At 38.5% G+C, this 21,614-nt stretch overlaps 2 protein-coding genes across 4 annotated transcripts in view; both read left to right on the top strand.

Moving 5' to 3' along the window:
- PSMA1 (proteasome 20S subunit alpha 1) overlaps window positions 1-1,171 on the top strand; it is a 30,788-nt gene extending 29,617 nt beyond the window's left edge. For all 3 annotated transcript variants that reach the window (XM_083840248.1, XM_083840247.1, XM_083840249.1), the window contains 2 exons: window positions 300-404; window positions 804-1,171. In XM_083840248.1, the coding sequence (XP_083696374.1) occupies window positions 300-404; window positions 804-860 (162 nt within the window). In that variant the 3' untranslated portion in view covers window positions 861-1,171. The remainder of the gene's footprint in view (window positions 1-299; window positions 405-803) is intronic.
- Window positions 1,172-1,611: 440 nt separating this feature from the next.
- On the top strand, window positions 1,612-21,300 carry COPB1 (COPI coat complex subunit beta 1). The gene is made up of 22 exons (XM_083840210.1): window positions 1,612-1,829; window positions 4,374-4,525; window positions 5,171-5,400; window positions 6,014-6,183; window positions 6,881-6,995; window positions 7,611-7,703; window positions 8,046-8,183; window positions 9,225-9,344; window positions 9,754-9,861; window positions 9,954-10,100; window positions 10,525-10,670; window positions 11,657-11,753; window positions 11,993-12,153; window positions 12,830-12,950; window positions 13,346-13,573; window positions 13,745-13,924; window positions 14,962-15,106; window positions 16,585-16,704; window positions 17,159-17,304; window positions 18,729-18,818; window positions 19,538-19,693; window positions 20,978-21,300. The coding sequence occupies exons 2-22, from the start codon at window positions 4,435-4,437 to the stop codon at window positions 21,035-21,037; spliced, it is 2,862 nt and encodes a 953-aa protein (XP_083696336.1). The 5' UTR covers window positions 1,612-1,829; window positions 4,374-4,434; the 3' UTR covers window positions 21,038-21,300.
- The last annotated feature ends 314 nt before the right edge of the window (window positions 21,301-21,614 follow it).

Genomic DNA, 21,614 nt, shown 5'->3' with positions numbered 1-21,614 from the left:
TATTTGTTATTAAAAAGGAAAAAAAGGAGTTGAAACCCTTGATTGGTGGTTTTACTGATAAGATTTTTAAAACATGGTAGTTGTTCTAGGGAGTGAATCTCCCTCCTTTTCCTTTTCTAGTGCAAACTACCGAAGGAGTCTCTCAAAATTTTCTTTCTTCCTTAAGTAGACACAAGTAGCACAATGAGTTTTATTATTCCAGGGGGAAGCTTTTGTCTGTTTCACAAGTGAAAGCTGTAAAGCCGCAGAGTTATTTGCAGAAAAATGGTTCTCATTTCTTTCAAAACTTTGCTTAACAGAATGTTTCCATTGGAATTGTTGGCAAAGACATGGAGTTTACTATCTATGATGATGATGATGTAGCACCATTCCTAGAAGGTCTTGAGGAGAGACCACAGAGAAAGGTGTGTGTTTTGAATGTAACTAAGTAGGCTGTGTTAAAAGACACTTTGTGATGTTTTTATGTTTCACATTTAACTCTACTAGAGTTTTAGGAATGTGATTTTTAAAATTAGAAGTTACTACCTGAAAACTGGAGACACCATATAATCTTAGCTGAAGACTAAGACACGTATTAAATCAATTTATGCTGAATTGTTGGCAGGCATTTCCAGTGAAATTTCCTTTCCTCATCTGTGATCGAGTACTGTTTTGCACTTTCTTGTAACAGAAGTGGCTACATGTGTTTCTCATGCATATAACAAAGAGTATCCTCAGACTTCTAATGATCTGTATTACCAGCTCTGTCCTTCTCCATGCTTAATTTGGATAATCCTTTAATATGTATTTTTTCTCTATTTAAGCCTGCTGCACCTGCTGATGAACCTGCGGAAAAGTCAGAGGAGCCCATGGAGCACTAATTCATGGAAGAGTTCCTCTATGTTAACATATGTGTAATTATACCGGAACATTTATGTATTTGGTGGTAACTTTATCCTCACTGATATGTGTCTAATGCTGATGCACTGTGAGGATTACTCTTAACAAAAAAAAAAAAGGCAAACCAATGCACCTATCCTTAAAAAGTTGTGGGGAGTTCAAAACTGGGTGTATTTTCTTTGGGAAAGGTGTAACCATTTTCTAAATAGTACATGATACTGTTTTTTAATGAAAAGCATACTGTCTTTAACTCGTAAGGACAAGTGGAAATAAATAACTTTCTTGGAATCTACTGCCTTTTGTTTGGTTGTTCTTTTTTTTTTTTATTTTTTTAAATCTGAGCAAGTGGAAGGCCCCGGTCTGGGCGCTAGGTGGGGAGCAGGAAGGGTGCAGTGGGCCCCATGCTGTCCTGTTGTCGCCTGCGTCTTGAGGAGCCTCCTGCAGTGACCGGTGTTACCAGAAGCACGGTGTGTGTGAGGGCAGCCCCCCTTTAAGCCGAACATCACGGGACTGGAGCCAGAGGCGGCTGTGGAAGGGGCGCCCTACCCCGGAGCCCCGCGGCCCTGAGGTGCCAACGTGGGCTTGGTTGGAGCCGAACCCGCCCGGCGCGGTCGGGTTTTTCTTCTAGGGCTTGAATCGCTTCGTTGCGCTGCTTCCTTTTTGCACCGCTCCTCGCTGGCCGACAGGGGGAGAGGAGAACGAGGAGGGGCCGTGGAGCGGCAGGCGGGGCCGCCGTGCGGAGCCTCCTCCCGGCCGTGACGCGGCGGCGCCGCCCGGGCCGTTCCGTTCCGCGTTGCCGTGCCGCGGCGTGTCCCCGCGGGCCGCCGTACCATCGATGTGGCCGGGAGGGCGCGGCTCCACGTCAGCCATCGGCGGAGCGGCGGCGCCGCGGGCAGAGCGCAGGGCAGCGCCTCCGGGCCGGGCCGCGCACACGGAGCGGCCGCAGCCGGGTGCGGAGCTCGCCCCCCTCTCCTCACCCTTCCCTTCCTCCTCCTCCGCGGCCTGCGCCGGGGGCTCCGCGGCCTCCCCGGGCCTGCGGCGGTGGGCGGCGGGGCAGCGCCGCGTAACGGGGCCCTGAGCGAGGGGCGAGGCTCGGGGCCGGCTCGGGGGGCAGCGCGGGGAAGGAAGCCCTTTGTTGGGGCTGCGGCGGGGCGCCCGCGCTGTCCTGAGGCGGGCCCGGCCTTTGTCGTCCTCCGCTGGCGCCGGTGCGGCGCCCATCGCGCGCGGCTCGGGCAGCTGGGAGCCCCCCGGCCCGCCTGGAGCCGGGGCGAGGCGGCCCCGGGGCGGGGGCGGCGGTGCCGGGGCCCGGCGGCGAAGAGGAGCGGGTCGGGGTGCTGGGGGTGCGCCCTGCCCCTCGTCCTGCTCCGCGGTTCGAGAGAGCTCCTCTGCTCCGCTCCGGTCAGAGCGTAACCGCGGGCCCCGTGTCCGTGCTTCAGGGGCCTGTTGTGCTGTCCTGAGGGAGTTCCGGCGGCTGAGGTGGCTGTGAGCAAACATACGTGGCCTGCCTTTCGCACAGATCGGCTTTATGGTCCCTGGGGAGTTCCTGGAGACGGAGGCGCCAGCTGCGGAGCTTTGAGGCCTCCAGGAGTTACGTGTGGGAGTGGGGGACAGGTGGCAGGAGGGGAGAAAACAGTTGTCTACCTATAAGTGAGCAGGAGTCGTGTAGGTAGATACTTATCAGCAACGAGCTTGAAAGATCTAAACTATAAAAATAAGGGATTCGTAGCAGAAAGTGACTTTTTAAAAGATGGTTGTTGTACTGGCTTTTTTAATACTATTTGTGATACAAACTTGTGTTGTTTTCTTGTGGAGAAAGAGGCTACAGCTCAAGATAGCACAACTTGTCTGCTCACTGTTCAGCCTGAGGTTCTTGAGGTGCCCATTTGACGGAAAAAAAAAGGGACTTTGGGTCCCATAACAGCTTCTCTCATTCATTTATTCACTCAAATGCTGCAACTCCATGTCCCACTTTCCCTTGTCATTCATCAGAGGTGTTTGTGGGGCGGTGCTTGCAACCAAACTGGGGACGGGTGTTTGTCTTTTGGATGTTGTTAGTTCTAACCAGTGCTCCAAAATAAATGGGAGGATTTACAGAGTTTGCATCTCAAACACTATGTCAGCACAGCTGAAGAGGTGATATGGGGTAGGAACTGGTGTCCCTAGACAGTAACTTCTTAAACTGTCATGTCATTGAAAGCCTTATGTTGTGGAGATCCCTGAACTTCAGAGGGAAAGGGATCTGCAGGGAACACGGAGCACTGGGCTGGGGAGCCTGGTGTTTCAGTCTTCTGTGGGAATCATGAACGTGGGTGGAGATCGCTTTGTTCAATTGGCTCTGATATTTGGTGGTGACAACAGTTATATAAACTAAACGTGGGCTTTTTATGCAGTGTTTTAAAATGTGATGTGTAGCATATTTTAGAGTAAAAAGCTATCTTGCTTGTAATGATTTATGAAACTTAAGTCTGAGACTACAAGAAAATTAATTGCAATGAAAGCATATAGTAGTCGTTTTTTTATGTGTTTTTCTACACACAGTTAGAAAACACAAAAATGGACATGTAATAAGAAGTAACAAGTTGCTGTGCTTGTTATTATGGTACCGTAACATTAACTGGGCAAGCTCAAACCTGAGCATTTTCCCATTGCTTTATAAATGGAATAGAAAATGTGTTTTGATCCTAGAAGTCTATTATACAAGGAAGAAACAAGCAGGAAAAAGAGGATTGAACTTAATTGTTCTTTTTTTTTTTTTTTAATCTCAGCTGGTAGACACACAGCAGCTTTGATAGAACTGTAACACACTAGTACTTTTTCTCTGTTTAAAAAGGGGGGGGGGGAGAAAAAACTTTCCTCGTTAGTATGTTAGTGTCTATAGGAATTGGTAAACAGTAGAGTTGGGCAGGTCTGATGGTTCTTGGCAGGTGAAAGGGTAGTCCTGCTTTCCTCGTCATCGTGCTTTCTTTTTCTTTCTCCCATCCTCAGTTTCTACTCTGTTAGGTCTTATGCTCATCTTCAAAGCTTTCTTCATAGGCTGAAGGTTTCTCCCCCCTTCGCCCCCTTTTTTTTTCTGAGATTTTTTTTTTTTTGGCTGCCTTTGTAACTTGGGTCAGTTCACCTGGAGTGGCACAGGAGTGCAAGAAAGGTAGTGGGAATGCAGTCAGGATCAGAGGGATGAGCAAACGAGGGAAAAGCTGCTGAATCCTTTCAGTCGCAGTTGGACATCTGTGTCAGTTGCCTTTAACCGTGCTCCAAGTATTGGAGAAATTCCTTTCATTTCTGTTTTTTTGTTTTGTTCTCTTTGAGAAACTTCACACTCCCGATTGTGGAGTGTTTTAGTATAACAGAAAGTTGGGAAGTCTTTTGAAGGTGACTTCTCAAGAAATCCGACAACAGTCTCTTCAAATCATTAAGTCAGTTGCAAAAAATGTTTTTGTGTTGTTTGTTAGTAAAATCTGTTAACTTTGGGATGTCTTTATTTGCTTGGATTTTAGGTTGTCTGATATTTGTGTCAAAATAATTCTTCCACTGAGAAAACATTTGTAACGAAGAACCATGACTGCTGCAGAGAACGTGTGTTACACGTTAATCAATGTCCCGATGGATTCAGAACCACCTTCTGAAATCAGCTTAAAAAATGACCTAGGCAAGTAATGGGCCATGACTCGAAGGATACTTCATCATACCTCCTCTATCCTTGCATACTCTCATGATACTTTTGCTAGAATATTGTTTGCATTTTATAAACTCAAGTCAATTTACATTTATTTTGTTCTGTTGATTTTCAAAACGTGTAAATTTCTTCTGTTTGCTGTGTTTTGGGAAACTTTATTGTATTTATCTTATGTGATTCTTCTTCTAATTCTGAGCAAAACTTTAAAATCACTTACAGTCTTTGTGTGAAGTAATACATAAATGGACCTGGGACTTAGATGTTAGATATTTAGATATTATTACATCATAGTGAGTTGTAGCAGTGCATTGGAGTATTCTGGTTTAAAATGCTGTTTAAAAGCATTGAAGCAGTGGTAGAATCTGTTGAACTCAGTTAATTCCAATATATTGATCATAAGAATAAATCTGAACTTCAGACTTACTGTTTAAATATCTCTTTCTTCCTCTTTATGCTTTTGGAAGTAAGGGTGTGAATTTTATTGAGATGCTATGTTGCATTCTTCAGGGGAATCTTCCGATGTGTAAGATTGGTATGCCCGTTAACTGACTGTGATATGTTAGTCTTCCCAACTACGTAATTAATATGACTTGCTTTCTTGAATTTTCTGTCCTCTAGAAAAAGGAGATGTCAAGTTAAAGACAGAGGCCTTGAAGAAAGTAATCATTATGATTCTGAATGGTGAAAAACTACCTGGGCTTCTGATGACCATTATACGCTTTGTGCTGCCTCTTCAAGATCATACCATCAAAAAACTGCTGCTTGTCTTTTGGGAGATAGTGCCAAAGACCACTCCAGATGGCAGGCTTCTGCAAGAAATGATCCTCGTATGCGATGCATACAGAAAGGTGGCCTGTTGCTTTTTTTTTATTTCTTATTTCCCATGCAGCATCCTTCTATAAAGCGTATGATTTTCTGTCATATAAAATACATATCAGTGTTTTAAGAAGGTAAATTTCATAAAAAGACAGTGAGGTGTCCTCAAAGACATTTGGAACTTGAACCATCAAAAAGCTTAGTGCGGGCGAAGGCTAGCAAGCGTGTTCGTAGAATCATAGAATGGCTCGGGCTGGAAGGGACCTTAAAGATGACTTAACTCCAACCCCCCTGCCACAGGCAGGGATGCCATCCACTAGGTCAGGTTGGCTAAGGCCCCATCCAACCTGGCCTTGAACACCTCCAGGGATGGGGCATCCACAGCTTCTCTGGGCAACCTGTTCACCACCCTTACAGTGAAGAATTTCCTCCTAATGCCTAGTCTAAATCTATCCTTTCTTAGTTTAAGACCATTCCCCTTTGTCCTATCATTATCTACCCAAATAAAGAGTCCTTCTCCATCTTTTTGTAAGACCCCTTTAAGTATCGAAAGGTCACAATGAAGTTTCTCCGGAGAGCTTCATCTGAGCTTAACAGTTAGGATGCAAAGCCTGGTATTTCAAATATGCTGCTTGTTGATTTTAGGATCTTCAGCACCCAAATGAGTTTATCCGAGGCTCTACACTCCGTTTTCTTTGTAAGCTGAAAGAAGCAGAATTGTTGGAACCTTTGATGCCAGCCATTCGTGCGTGCCTAGAACATCGTCACAGCTATGTGCGCAGAAACGCAGTTCTTGCAATTTACACGATTTATAGGTAAATGCCAGAAACTCTTTCACGTTGTAGATAAGGAAGACCAAGGCTAGCACTGGTGATCAGGACAGCTTTGGAAACCTCGTAAGCATGTATCAACGGCTGTTAGTTTGGTGCGGGGGGGGGAACGGGGAGGAGGAGAACGAGAAGATTGATACATTTTTTTTTATGTTTGTTTGTTTGCTTTTTCCTCCTGTAAAGTCATTCTGTGGAAAAGTGAAATGTTCTGCTGTTGCCATCTGAAGTGTGACTAAGACCCTTATATTGCAGGTTAATTTGTATGGGCAAATAAATAAATACCTTTCTTAGTTATCTAAACTTCATTAATAGTAATCATTGTTCACAGTTATGAATACAGAAGAATCTTTACAGGACTATATATGTATAAACTTATTTGAAGTGAAACATTCTTTATGTACTGCAGTTACATACTAAGCATTATTGCAGGGTTTTTTTCACCTAAACCGTGTGACTAAATGTTACTATTAAATTGAAATCATTTTTCTGGTACTGTTTTAGCTGTCATGATAGCAAGTAATTTTTTTATGCTGAGTCTCTTTAGTTTCAAATAATTACACAAAAGCTATGTATCACTGTTTCATTCTTTTTCAATTTTGTAACCTCTTGTCTTTAGGATATGCAGTTAAGCTTTATGTTTTACCTCTCACCAGTAGTTCTTTTAATTATGTTTTTTTCAAAGAAATTTTGAACATCTTATACCTGATGCTCCTGAACTGATCCATGATTTCCTGGTGAATGAGAAGGATGCAAGCTGCAAAAGAAATGCATTTATGATGCTAATTCATGCAGATCAGGTAAGGATACCTGCCCTCAAACTCATTTGGTTTAAATAGTTGAAAATCTTGCAGGTAACTAGCCAGTAGTTTGTTGGAAGTGTAAACTATTTAAATTCATTAAAAACAAACAATAACACAACGATATGTGGCAGTGTTACACCATTTGTGGAGTATATCTAACTGCAAATAAATTAAAGCAGATTGCTAGTGCTGCCTTTGTTTAAAAGGAGAGTTGCTGTATTTGAAGAAGGCATACGTTGCTGCTGAAAACTGTAATTAGTTTTGCCAAATAAGCCTAACTAGACTGAGAAGTACTCCATTATCTACTTCTGTAGATAGCTTTTGCAGTCATATGAGAAAGAGATGACAGTTTCTGTTCAGTGTTTTGGTTTATTTTTTGACAATTGAATTTTGTGCCTGACTGCCATTAGTCTTGTCTCTTCTTTTTGCCATCTATATATACAAAATGGATTAATTTGCTCTTTAGGTATAATGCTTTTTCATAATTTTTTTTAAACTTTAAGTTGAAGGGTTGAATATATGTGGTTCTGTTCCAATTTTTAAAATGCATTTTTCTTTGAAATGTAGCTGAGAACTCAGAATAATTTAGAATAATTTCTTGTATTTGTTTAGGATCGAGCATTGGATTATTTGAGTACCTGTATTGACCAAGTCCAGACATTTGGTGACATACTACAGTTGGTTATCGTTGAACTAATTTATAAGGTAAAAGGAAAATGTATTGTGGCACACTGAAAAATAGATGCATGTTTTAGATTATGTTAGACTGCCTTATGGAAGGGATAGAACACAGTTCCAAAAGGCATTTTAGCTAGCCCGTAGTCCGTGTCAAGACCTTGTAGCATTGCATAGAGTTGTCAATAAAAGCTTTTTATTAGCTTTTGTAAAGCTAATTCACAGTTGGAAAAATCTATTCTTATCCCCAGAAAAGTTTGTCAACTTTTGCTTAATTTTCTCCCTGTAGTAAGATAGTTGCTATTCTACTAACTATATGGTTGCTGTTCTTTTTTCTTTATATGCCAATGATGCATTGTTCTTTGAATCTAGGTGTGTCATGCAAATCCATCAGAAAGAGCTCGGTTTATTCGCTGCATCTACAACTTACTGCAGTCATCGAGTCCTGCTGTGAAATATGAAGCTGCAGGAACACTGGTTACACTCTCCAGTGCACCAACAGCAATCAAGGTATAATTTGGTGTTTTCAGACATTTCAGTAGCTTCTAGTGTACTATAATACTCTATGCTGTACGTTGTACATCTAAAGGCTGAAGGCTTCAGTGAAATAGAGTGTGTGACACTTCACATTTGAAACTGTCTGAAAATATCTCTTAAAAGTTGGTCTGTTTCATGTCATGTGTCGCCCCCACCCCCCTCCTTTAAATACTGAGACTGCGTTTTGCAGACCTGTGACTAGTGGACTTCACTTCACTTGGTAGTGGACAAGCTTGAATATTGTGCAAACTATTCCAGTAGTTGCTACCAGCCTGCAATCTTCTTGGCATACTTAGCAAAGTAGACAAATGCTGAAGATTTGCAGACATAGAATTACTTTCTTTACACATAAATATTATTCTTTCTAGACCAGGGTGGAAATGCAAAGTATTGAAGATTTACAATGATTACTGCTTGACTTTGTGTTTATATATTTATCTTTGTACAGCTGATTAAGAACACACAGAAATTCTAAACTTGTATTGAACGTTCAAAAACAGAACATTGTAATCTAGATTAAGAGTAAAAACATTTTAAATAGCTTCAAAAGGTCAGAAAGTGTATTAATACTTACGTTCTTGCTTTAGTGTAGTCATTTTTGTTGAGTACAAATATTGTATGTAGAAGGTGTCATTGAAGCCTTATCTAGATATGCTAATCCTGGCATCTGTTTTAAATTAATTTTCATGTCCTATTGTATACTTAAAAACTGACCTAGCGCATGCAAAGAAATTTTTTTTTTTTGTGGTTTTGCTTGAATTTGAGACCAAGTCCATGTATTGTAAGCTGCTGCCACTGTTAGTCTTCCTGTATGGTGGTTGTAACAACCTGGTGGAATCATCTTTACAGTTCACCAGAAAGCTTGAAAACTTCTCAGGTTCATTTCTGTGCCAACTCATTGAGTAGTTGCTTTAATAATAAAGTAGAAGCTGTCTTTTCCTGAACTTCTCACAGAAATGTGCTTGTTTCTCCTCTTCGTTACTTAAAAAATGGTTTTGATCCTTTTAATTTCAGGCAGCTGCCCAGTGCTACATAGATTTGATCATTAAAGAAAGTGATAATAACGTGAAACTGATTGTTTTGGATCGGTTGGTTGAATTAAAGGAGCATCCCTCCCATGAACGAGTGTTACAGGTATGTAAGCTCTCTTTTCCTGCAAGCTTATTTAAAGGATTTTCCTTCCCTAAAAATTTTAAGATACCGTAGTGAAAAATGTACTTCTGAAATTTAAACCTTCAGTTGATATAACTCTTGAAATTAAATGAGTGGCCTTGTATGTGTAGGCTCACTGCTTTTATTGCTTGCATAAGAAATAACAATGGTAAATGCTGCCTAACTTAGTTATGTAGCTTGCCTGGTAAATGTTAAAATACATTAAATGAACGCTGTGAGATTCCTAATCCCTAGTACGTTGCTTGTTTGTCAGTGTATTTTATATTCTGTTTCCACAATGTCCTTGAAAATCATTAAGGACTAAAAATTAGAACTGCCTGAGAAGGAAGTCATTTGAAGTAATAAAGCTGTTATTATTTTTATTGTTTAGGATCTAGTTATGGACATCCTCAGAGTGTTGAGTACCCCAGATCTGGAAGTGCGCAAAAAAACCCTTCAGCTAGCTCTGGATCTTGTCTCTTCAAGAAATGTGGAGGAGGTAAAATATGTAGACTCGTGTTTCATTACATTAATTTTCATTCTTTGAAAAAATACATGGCTCTCTTCAATTTCATTTGATCTTTTCTGCAGCTTGTGATTGTTCTGAAGAAAGAAGTCATTAAGACTAATAATGTGACAGAGCATGAAGATACCGACAAATACAGACAGCTGCTTGTTCGGACTTTGCATTCCTGTAGTGTTCGGTTTCCAGACATGGCTGCGAATGTTATTCCAGTGGTATGGAAACATTTAATTATATTGTCATTTAATTATGTTCTAGCTGTATCAAAATACTTGCTAACCACCTGCACAAAAGAATAAGTGAAGCTGAGGTGTTTCTAGTAGTGGGCTTCAATAAACAATGCTATTTTTAATCACTAAAGAAATGTGGAGCTTTTGATGCTGTAGTTACTGTCATCTTAGACTTCTATTTTTAAATGTCCTTGAAGAATGTGAGCTGAAAAGTACCTTTACTAAAAAGTGCAATAATCTCTATAATAACAAAAATAATTTGTGGATTATGATAACTGATTGAAATGTACTTAAGGTTGTTTGACTTCAGCTTTATTAAATAAGAGATGTATATGCATCTGAATGTAGAAGTACAATTGTGCAAACATAACTGTTGTTCTTTGTGCTCATATTTACTCTGTTGTGCTAGCTGATGGAGTTCCTTAGTGATAACAATGAAGCAGCAGCTGCTGATGTGCTGGAATTTGTGCGGGAAGCGATCCAGCGATTTGATAACCTCAGACCTCTTATTGTTGAGAAGATGCTTGAAGTGTTTCACGCAATTAAATCTGTCAAGTGAGTCACAAATAGGATACTAAACCAAAACTGGAGCACCATGTGCCTCTCTTGCATTGAATGTGTACTGTCATTAATTCTGTTCCGCCAGCCTTGCAGCCCGCGTGCACAAAAGATGCAGGGGGTAGATGACTTGTAGAGACATAGTTTCCCTCTTGCCTATTTATACATAAGATAGATTGGGTGACTGTTGCATTGAATGAAGAAAAGCACTTCAGGTTTTGTTTCTACGATGTAACTGTTAATCGTATTTGTTAGTGGATAGTATTGTTGAAGGCCAACACTAAAGTGATTTATTTGTTGAAATAGAGTTAATAAGGGAATGTTGCAGCAGGATTTTGCACATACAGGAAACTGGAAATATTTGTCAGAAAAAAATCTGAAACATGAATCTGCAAAGCATCTTTAGTATCTTGCAGGGCACTAAAAACTTGGCATTGTAATGGATGTACAAAGGTTCAGTCTTACACAGAAAAATTATCCCGATCATGCACTGCTTTGCCATTCTTCCAATACATGGGATACTTTTAATTCTTTGCTCCATCATTATGTCGTTAAGTGAAGGGAAAGGAAAAAAAAAAAACAAACAAACTGTAACATTGCTACTCTTTCCTTAATCTTCACTCATACTTCTTGTTTTTTAATTTTGTCCTGTATGAGAAGTTAGTTTGTCTTAGGTAATTGGAGAAATTACAGCTGACTTTATTAATGTGCAATAGAGTTATTTTTGATCATAATGATATTTAATTTTAGGAATATCAACCTTAACACGTACAGAATAAGCTAGAAGCTGAGAAGAAATCTTATTTGCTATACTTATTTAATATTTTATTAAGGATGAAAGTTATTCATCAAACTTGATTTCTGTCAATCGCATCCTTTTGAATTTGTCAAGGCTGGCCTTGTCATGGCCACCTGGCTATAAATGGCTTCTCTTGATGCAAGTTTATTGTTGAAGCATGACTAAATTCCTGTTCTTGTCTTAGGATTTATCGAGGAGCTTTATGGATCCTTGGAGAGTACTGCAGCACAAAGGAAGATATACAGAGTGTAATGACAGAAGTTCGCAGATCTCTTGGAGAGGTGTGTTTGTTTTATTATACTAGCTTTTTGTGGTTTATCTTACTATATGCAGTGTGCTAAAAAATCAGTTAAGATGGAACAGGGTTTTGAGCACTTGTGATATAATGGTGTGTGCACAAGAAACTGCAGAGTCTGGTGAGTTCTGAGGGGGATCTAAGGCATTGTATGCAATGTCATGAGCTTTATGCATGGGCAGAAGGCTTCTGTATATTTTTGAACATTTACCTATTTGTGTTTAGATCCCAATTGTAGAATCTGAAATCAAGAAAGAAGCTGGTGAGCTAAAACCTGAAGAAGAAGTGTCTGTCGGTCCAGCTCAAAAATTGGTGACAGAGATGGGTACTTATGCAACACAGAGTGCTCTAAGTAGTTCCCGACCCGCCAAAAAAGAAGAAGACAGGTATTTAAGATGTCATACTAGACTAGGAGTGCTCAGTTTTGTTTTGTTTTTTAAGTGGTATTCTCTCTCATGTAGAGTTCAGTGGTTGAGGTGATTTCCTGTTTTTAAGGTATTATCTCAAATAGATGATATCTGGCAAGAAGTTGCACAATTGCTGAAGATTTGCAATCAAAACTTACTGCATATCAAAAAGGACCTTGTTAGTTATGGTATCTTGAATCCTATATAATTCTTTATAATGTGTACATGAAGTTCCATTACAGTTTTATTTGGATGCAGAGGTGTTGCCTTTAGAGTAAAAACTGTTTCTTTTTTTCGTAATACCATCTTTCATTATTTAACCTCTGCTATATTTCATTTCATTGATAAAACAATTGCTATATTTTCTTAATTACTGCAGATGGGCTACTTTGTCTTGAGTGCTCATGATCACCTCAGTGCTATGATGAAACATTCAGGGTAGAGATTATCCATTACATCTTTCACTCTGTATTTTGTGTGGAATTGGCTACGTGGCTTGTATATGCCTCTATCCGGAAAAAATACTTTGAGGGGGAAAAAAACTTCAGACCTTTCAAGCTTGTTTTCTGTACAGTATGGACACTAATGTATGAAGATAAGTGTTTTAAAAAGTATCTTCCAAACCTAGTTTTCTGATAACTATCTGTCTTTGCAGACCTCCATTACGAGGATTCCTGCTTGATGGCGATTTCTTTGTTGCAGCTTCTCTAGCTACAACTTTAACTAAGATTGCTTTACGATATGTGTCACTAGTTCAGGAAAAGAAGAAACAAAATGTAAGTCATATCTGTGCTTTCTCTGTAGTTGCAAAGGAGAGCTGGTTGGGGCTTTTTTGTTTGTTTGGTCTGTTTTTTGTTGGTGTTTGGTGGGGTTTTAAGCAGATGTGAAATGGGTTAAGTCCCAAGTGATATGCCAATTACAGGATTGTATAGTAACAATAATTTGGGTTCCAGATAGGGCCTACTGCTTTCCAGACCCTCTGCCTAGATGATTTCTTAGGTCATGGTACTTCTGTTTCTAGACAACAAGTACAAAAAATTTTTTTTCCATAGATTTTCACGAGCTTAATTTGCACCTGTTTACGAAATAAGTCAGAAATAACCATTTCTATAAAGCTGTGTAAAAATGCAATAACCACTTTCCATTCTATTTCCTTTGTCTTCCCTCTCAGTCCTTTATTGCTGAAGCTATGTTGCTCATGGCCACTATTCTCCATTTGGGAAAGTCTTCTCTTCCCAAGAAGCCAATTACAGATGATGATGTAGATCGTATTTCCTTGTGTCTGAAAGTTTTGTCAGAATGTTCTCCACTTATGAATGATATTTTCAACAAAGAATGCAGACAGTCCCTCTCTCATATGCTGTCAGCCAAGCTAGAAGAAGAGAAACTTTCCCAGAAGGTGAGATATTATAAATATGTAATCATAAAATCATTTTTTACTGATGTTCACGTCCAACCAGGTCCCAGAAATGTCACCATTTGACTATGTTCAATTCGGTCATTATTTGACTGTTTTTTGCGCTAAGTTTCGTAACTAATTATGAAATTGTGAATATTTGTCTTTTTGCAGAAAGAATCAGAGAAGAGAAATGTGACAGTTCAGCCGGATGATCCAATTTCCTTCATGCAGCTTACTGCTAAAAATGAAATGAGCTCAAAAGAAGACCAGTTTCAGCTCAGCCTTCTTGCAGCAATGGGAAACACACAGAGGAAGGAGGCTGCTGATCCTCTTGCATCCAAACTTAATAAGGTAATCTAAAAGTTAGCGTTAATTATATTCCCTTTGTGCTGCTCATGTGCAGGATCAATTATGGGAGATGCAGGCTGGAACTAATGAACCAGGCTATGCTCAGAAAGACCTATGTGTTTGTTGATTAGGATGAGGAGGAGAAAGGAGAGGAAAAAAACCCTTCTTGTGGTTAGTTATTCCCTTTTTTTCCTGAGAAAAGAATGATACTGAGACTCAGAGCACTAAGCTGGTGGTATCCAGAGAAGACATTGAAATTGTTTGCTGCTCTTGTCCCAGCAAAGTTCACCAAGAGGAGAGCTGGGATGTCGCAAGTGGTTAAGAACCCCTTTACTTATCTGCTGTATCCTACTGCCAAGTGTAGTGCATCTTGTTTCACTGTTTCTTTTTTAGCTGCTGGTTGCTAGGACTTACAGTGAAGGTCCAAAGAGAGGAAATGTATTCATTCATTCATTAGTTAGGAAAACAGGCTTTTATTCTTACAGTTTGGATGAATTCTTCTTACTGTTTAAAGTTACCTTTTGTTTTGAAGTCACTGTCTCTTTTTCCTTCTGATCTTTTTAAGAATAATATAGCATGTTATGATTTTGTGAATTCAGTTCAGAACACATTTCATCTGGAAAGGTTTTACAAATTGTAGCGTGTACACAAAGGGACAGGTGAGGAAGGATGGAATTAAAAATCCATTTGTATGAATAACATGGAAAGTCGCTGTGATTTAGCTATAAGTCATTTGATTTGGTTTATTTTGGAAGGCTTATGCAAGAAATATGAATTTTGTTTTCCAGAATGTTACTTCTATATATTTTCTAGACTAGATTCGTGATGTTCAGCTGAAGCAGTTATTTTGTCTATTTTCTTTCTAGAAAGATAGTTCTGTGAAGTTGAAACCTCTTTGCACACCTGTTCTATTTGTTTTGGAGGCTCATGCTAAAAAACAACAGATTCACTTGGAATTTATTATTTTGGCATTGTTTGTCGTGATTTCTTGTTTTGAAATGGTTTATGAGAAAAATACCTTAAATTCTTTTCCTTTGCAGGTTACTCAGCTGACAGGTTTCTCAGACCCTGTTTATGCAGAAGCATATGTGCACGTCAATCAGTACGACATTGTTTTGGATGTGCTTGTGGTAAACCAGACCAGTGATACTCTGCAGAACTGCACGCTAGAGCTCGCCACACTAGGTAAGGAGTACTGGTGGAAGCAAAGCAACTGTTTGGCAACAGTGAGGTGCTGGGTATTGACACCCCGTTGTAAGTAGGTACTTAAACACTTCTAAATACTTACAAATTTATCCTTGCTAGTAGCCGTTTTGAAAGTTTTTCTTTGAATTCCCTTACAAATATTTTTTGCTTCCAAATGCTGGAATAGTTGTATCTACTGGCACTGAGATAGCATTGGATTTTATACACAGTAATGAGATTTTGAACTGTCGTGTGTTTTCTCCTGGAAAAAGCATTCTATTTTCCCTTTTTCCTGATATGTAGAAAGTTTTCGATGTACTTATTCCTCATTGTACTTTTACTGTAGAGCAAGATGACAAAATCCAAATTGGTATGGAGCAAATGTGAGGTACTAAAAGCAATCTGCCCTGGGTGATTCTTGCACTCATCCAGAAGTACTTGAATACGGTGTGTACTCAGCTGAAACTATTCCCTGTACTAACAGCTGTACTGGTGGCATGTTTGAACAACACTGAGGCTTCAGAAGCTTTTGGGTTTGGGACTGGAGCAGATAATCCAAGAAGAGTAGCCAATTTCCTATTAGTTATCTTCTGTTTCGTTAGTCCGGAGTTGAAATATGTGTATAGTAGACTTGGAGAACATGTTACATACTCTTAGCTGATGTAAATATGACTGAGGGACATCAGCTTCCTCATGTTTTTAAGTCATTTGATGAGACTAATGATAGAGATAAAAATATATTACTTAATAGGTTTCTGTGTATTGTTCTACTTATCAACTCACTAAAGGGGAATTCTGTAGCTAATAGTTGATGTCTTCAGATAATTTGAAAAAAAAACAACAAACTGAACAACCACTAATGTGATGGATCACTCTTGCACATGTAGACCTGCTGCCGTTCATGCTGTGTTCTCAAATTGTACTGAAAGAACTAAAGTCTCTTCCAATTTGTTGCTAATGGACTAGGAAAAGTACAGCTCTCACTGTTTCCTGGCAACAGTTACAATCAGAATAAAGGATACTTTGACCTGTTCGTAGATAGCTTAGCCCATGCAATACCGAACATTGAACTTTGGTTTTGAGGCACTCGATGGTAGGGTTAGGTATTTTGATGTTGGTGGTGGTTAGAGCACAGGGTAGAATTAAGTTTGCTCTTTGTTTAAAAACTATTATCAGACTCAATCCAAAGACCATTTAGGTCAGTGTTTTCATTTGTTTTCAGTGGATTTGGAGTGAGTACGCTAATATTTTAACTGAGAGTTCTTAATGGAATATAAATTATTTTGTCTTCTGGGTAGGAAACTGTAGAAATGAACAAAACAACAACAAAAATACAAAGTAGTGCCTTTATGGGATTTAGTGCAGCTCTGTAGGCTTTATTGTTGAATCCCAAGAAAATAAAAATGTTGTTCCAAAAGCTAACCTTTTGTGTACTGGTGACGTTTCCTGACCCCCCACCTCCCAATTTCTTTAAACAGGTGACTTAAAACTTGTGGAAAAACCGTCTCCTTTGACTCTTGCTCCACATGACTTTGCAAACATTAAAGCTAATGTCAAAGTTGCTTCAACAGAGAATGGAATCATTTTTGGTAATATTGGTAAGTAAACAATTAATGTATGTGCAAGATTAACATGCAACATTCCTTAACTGCTCGATGAGCTCCAAAATAAATGCATAAAACGCTTCATACTGGAAAAGCAAATTAAATGGTCTGCTTTGTATGAGTATTTTGTGATGATTTTTTTGTTTTTTAAATTTTTATCGCTTTTATGTAAACTCATGGTGGGGCATGCTGCCTTTAGAATGATGGTCAGCATGGTACTTGAACCCAAGTCTCTGAATTGAAAGTGAGCTAGGCAGCCTTGCCTGAAAGGCTGATGCACTTAACTCAAAGTTCTGTGGCAGCTTGGGTAAAGCACCTGAGAAGGGTAGAGATCAGCACTGAGCTGAGCAAGTGTTGACTGTTGTTAGCTGGCAGATGGTAATTGGGTACTCTAATCTATTGCAGACTCGCTTTTTAAAACGTTAATGCGTTTTGTTTTATATTCCAGTGTATGATGTCTCTGGAGCTGCCAGTGACAGAAACTGCGTGGTTCTCAGTGATATTCACATTGACATCATGGATTACATCCAGCCAGCTTCCTGTACAGATGCGGAGTTCAGACAGATGTGGGCAGAATTTGAGTGGGAAAACAAAGTTAGTTTTACTTTTTGTACGCTATTTTGGGTTCTTCTGGATAAGTTAGCATTCTGTTTCTTGTTCTATATTGGCTCTTTATCTCATGTGATATAAACCTCGTTCAGATGTTTCTGTAATACAAGTGATTTTTTCCTATATTGTGTTTATCACTAGATAGCTCTGGCTGTATTCGTTGTCTACATGTCTGTGTAAGTGCCGCTGGTTATCTCCAAACATAAAAAGCGTCTGTTTTTCTTAAAGAATCTATATAGTTGATAAAATGCATTGGATGTTGGCCCCAAATAACTCATTCTTTTTTTGCTATCTAATGTTTCACAAGTTTAGTGATGCAGTATCTTTTTTTTGTTACAAAAGAAGTATGTGTTTTGAGCCTTACCTCCTGTATGTACAGTGTCAATTGCTGGGTGATTGCTGTGTGTTTCAGTTGAAAGGTGAAATAGCGAAGCATATAATTTTTTGCTGAGACTGCAGACTTATTCATACTGCTGAGCCCCTCCAGTTTTAAATTACGCTGTCCTCTTTCTTGAAATGATGTGCTGCGCTTCAGGATTTTCCATGGCTTCCAAGCAGAATAACTTTATTACTTTGCAATACGGCAGTAACATCCAGAGTAGTTATGGATGATACACAGAGTACCTGCATACACACAAAATTCTGGGTACACTTAGTACTAGAGGGTGTCCACACTGTTAGTTCAGGACATTTTTATAAGGATTTAAAGGAAATAATCTCATATGACAGAGCAATATAATTTAACAATAGACTAGAAATGTTAAAACAGAATGAGATGTTTTACACAAACTATACAGCCTTGTTTGCTACATGTATCTTCACATGTATTCACTTGAGCCTGGAAGTAAGTGCCTGAAAGGCAACTTGTGAATAAATTTTAACCAATGATACCTGAAGCCTTAGCAATTTGGAAACAAATTCTAAAATAGATTTTAAAAGGCAATTTAAACAACACCCACAATATTCGGTATGAGAAAGTCAAGGCAGTCCAGGGAGTTTTGTTGCTAGAAGGGAAAGATGAAAGTAATTTTATAATTGGTTAAAAGCAAGCTTTTGGTCTAGATACCACTTTTTCTTCTGGCAACATGTAAACTGTATTCAGACAAAAAAGATACAATTTGCTGTAGAGAATCTATGTGTTCAATAGAGTATCATATTTACCTAATATGTTTTAGAAGCTGCAATAATAAAATGTAGTTTCCACCCCTTAATGAGTGGATGGCAGGAGATGAAGATTTGGTATGATTCTACCACATGATGGGATATCCAGCCAGCTCTCTGAATGTGGTATTCCCCGAGGAGAAATGTAGTGGCAATCTCTTTTATAGAGAACTGAGGAAGGGGTAGTTTCAGGAATGCCTGAGCTGCTGATTAAAGTAATTGCCCTTTTTCTTTTCCTCTTTGTGAAGGTTACTGTGAATACAAATATCATCGATCTAAATGAATACTTACAGCACATACTGAAGTCAACCAATATGAAATGCCTTACTCCAGAGAAGGTGAGTTATTTGCTTGGAGACTTTTTGTGACACCCTTTTTTGTGCATTTTCTTTTTTCTTTAATTTGTTTAGCATCTGTTACACATATTACTAGAAATGCCTGTGTAAAATACAAAATAATATATATGCATCAAAGTTCTTAATGCCCTGAAATGAGTAAGAAGAAATTGTTATAAAAATGGTGTCACTTTATAACTTTAACTGTTTCTTGTTAAGTTAGAAGAAAATCAGAATGTATAGATTTGATGAACCGTCTGTCTTGATACAGCTTTTTTCAGTAGTTCAAAGTTCTTTCCTTCTCTCTCAAAGCTAACCTTTCTTTTCATAATATAGCCTTTTTGCCATAAAACAAAATATGTACAGTAGCTGTTTGTTTGTGTATGTATACCAGATATTAGCAAATACATATATAGTAGCTAAAATAGGTATACTACCTACTTGCTATTTTTACCATTTTTGCTGTTCATTACCTAATACCATAAAATGTTATCCTACCTTGTTTTAAGAAGTAATATAGATTGCATATCTTTCAATATTAATTTTACAAAAAGACCACCACTGTTTTCCACTGCATGATTCGCACATTTCACAAAAAGCTGTATGTGAAAGCAGAAGTTTAAATGTTAAATACTGATACCTGTCTAGCTGTACCTACAGTGAATGAGAACCTGTTTAAAGGATTTTGGTCTTTCTGAAGAGTTCAAATGTGCTTTCTGTAGGCACTTTCTGGTTATTGTGGCTTTATGGCAGCCAATCTTTATGCGCGTTCCATATTTGGAGAAGATGCACTTGCAAACGTCAGCATTGAAAAGCCAATTCATCTTGGACCAGATGCCCCTGTCACTGGTCACATACGAATCCGTGCAAAGAGTCAGGTAATGAGCACTGTTTCTTCTTGTCATTTTTGAGAAAATGTACTGAACACTCTTAAAACCTTGCAACTTCTGGGGCTGTTGGTCAATTTCTAGTACTTAGGTAACTGGGAAAAGATTTGGATTAGATGAATACATGAACTTTAGTTTTTAAACTATCTTACACATATTTTGTGAGGGGGAAAAATGTCTTTCTAATTAGGTGTATTTATAATGTAAAACATCTTCTCTCTGACTGCATTACCATAAAATAGGTCTTTGGACCCAAGATTTCTTAATCTTTACCCATAGCACTGCAAATAGGATGTTGTATTGCATTTGCATTTAAATAAAGATCAATTGCTCCCTAAGCTTTCACGATCTTTTCCTACTGAACTAGACATTTCGGTTTCCCATTCAAAGGAAATTTTATGCATGTAATTGCTATTCACTGGTTCTTTTTTTTACAAACAAACAAACAAAAAACAGTCTTTAGTAGAATTGCTTTTTAAAGGTACATCTATGAGTCTGCTTTGAATTTTAGAGCTTCTGCCTTCTGACTAAAAAGTACAAGATTTAGAACTTTAATAATGAAACAGCTACTTTACTAATAAAAGTTATTTTACACAGCATACAATAAAGGGCAGTCTCAGTTTTCACAAAGAAACCTTTTAGTTTGTGATGTCATTGTAAAGTTTTTGGAGTAGTTTCATGTTTTTGATATGCTTACAGTGACGTTTTTACATAAGACTGCACTCAGTTACATATGCCAGCTTGATCTTATCTTGAGATCATTTTGCTGTTGATTAGGTGGATTTACTTGGGTAATTTCTTTTGACCCTTCTTCAGTTTCCATGCAGCATGGTTCTGTGGTGAAATTATTTTCTGTAGCCTTGATGTATTGGATGCTACTATCAGCACTGAGACTTCCAAACGCTGAATTTGAGTAATTGGACTAACAGTGGAATTTCTCCAGTGGGAGTGTACTTCCAATTGGTAGAAGGTCAAAAGGTTTAAAATTCTTTATTTTTCTGCATCTTATATTGAAGGCAAGTTTAGTAGCTTCTAGCTCATTAAAGTTTCATTGCTTCAATAATATACGTAGGTCTGGCCTTTACCTAGTGGTAAGAAGGTGTGCACTAGAACTTATGTAAAAAAGTGGACAGTTAGAAATACTTTGTTTCTCATGCCACTAGCTTCATAGGTTTCTGTATATGGAACTTCACTTTAATATAGATAAAGTGATATTTTTTTTTAAATGATAATAAATAAATTTCATGTCATAAATTTCTTTCTTTTTCCTTACAGGGAATGGCTCTGAGTCTTGGAGATAAGATCAATCTGTCTCAGAAGAAAACAAGTTTATAAATTTTACATAATGTCTTTTCAGGTCTTTCACAATTTAAGTTTAGGTATGTGGCTTTTGGGATCCAGAACATCGTATATTCTTCAGTGTTCTGTAATTGTAGAAGCCAAGCTTTTGAGCTGAAAGCATTCCAGCAGATAATTTATAGGTTCTCCATGATTGATACTGAGCAAAACCTTAAATTTTTTTTTCTTTGTCCTGGACATCATATTTTCTTTGCCTCTAATATATACTGATGCTCACAGTACAATAAACAAATTATGCCTATAGTGTTTTGTGTGTAAATTAAAAATTGGGTATTTGATTAGTACTGAATATATGGCTAGGGTTATTTTAATACTCTAGGAAAATGCTTCTTGCTTTCTGAAAGTGTTTACAGTAATGACTAGGCCTGAATTATGTGAATGCGATCATGGCACTTAAAATACTCTAGTGTATTTAGTAGTATACACTTGACAACTAAATCAAAGGCTACATCTTCTAAATGGTTGGTGCAGTAATGTAATCACTTGGCACAGACAAGGTTATAATATCAGAAAAGGACATTGTTAAAATTCATCTGTTTCCAGCAAGCAGTAG

Source organism: Anser anser (genome assembly GCF_964211835.1).
Source record: "Anser anser genome assembly, chromosome: 5".
Classification (NCBI taxonomy): Eukaryota; Metazoa; Chordata; class Aves; order Anseriformes; family Anatidae; genus Anser; species Anser anser.
The sequence above is the reverse complement of the archived record's forward strand: the minus strand, read 5'-3'. Positions and strand labels throughout refer to the sequence as shown.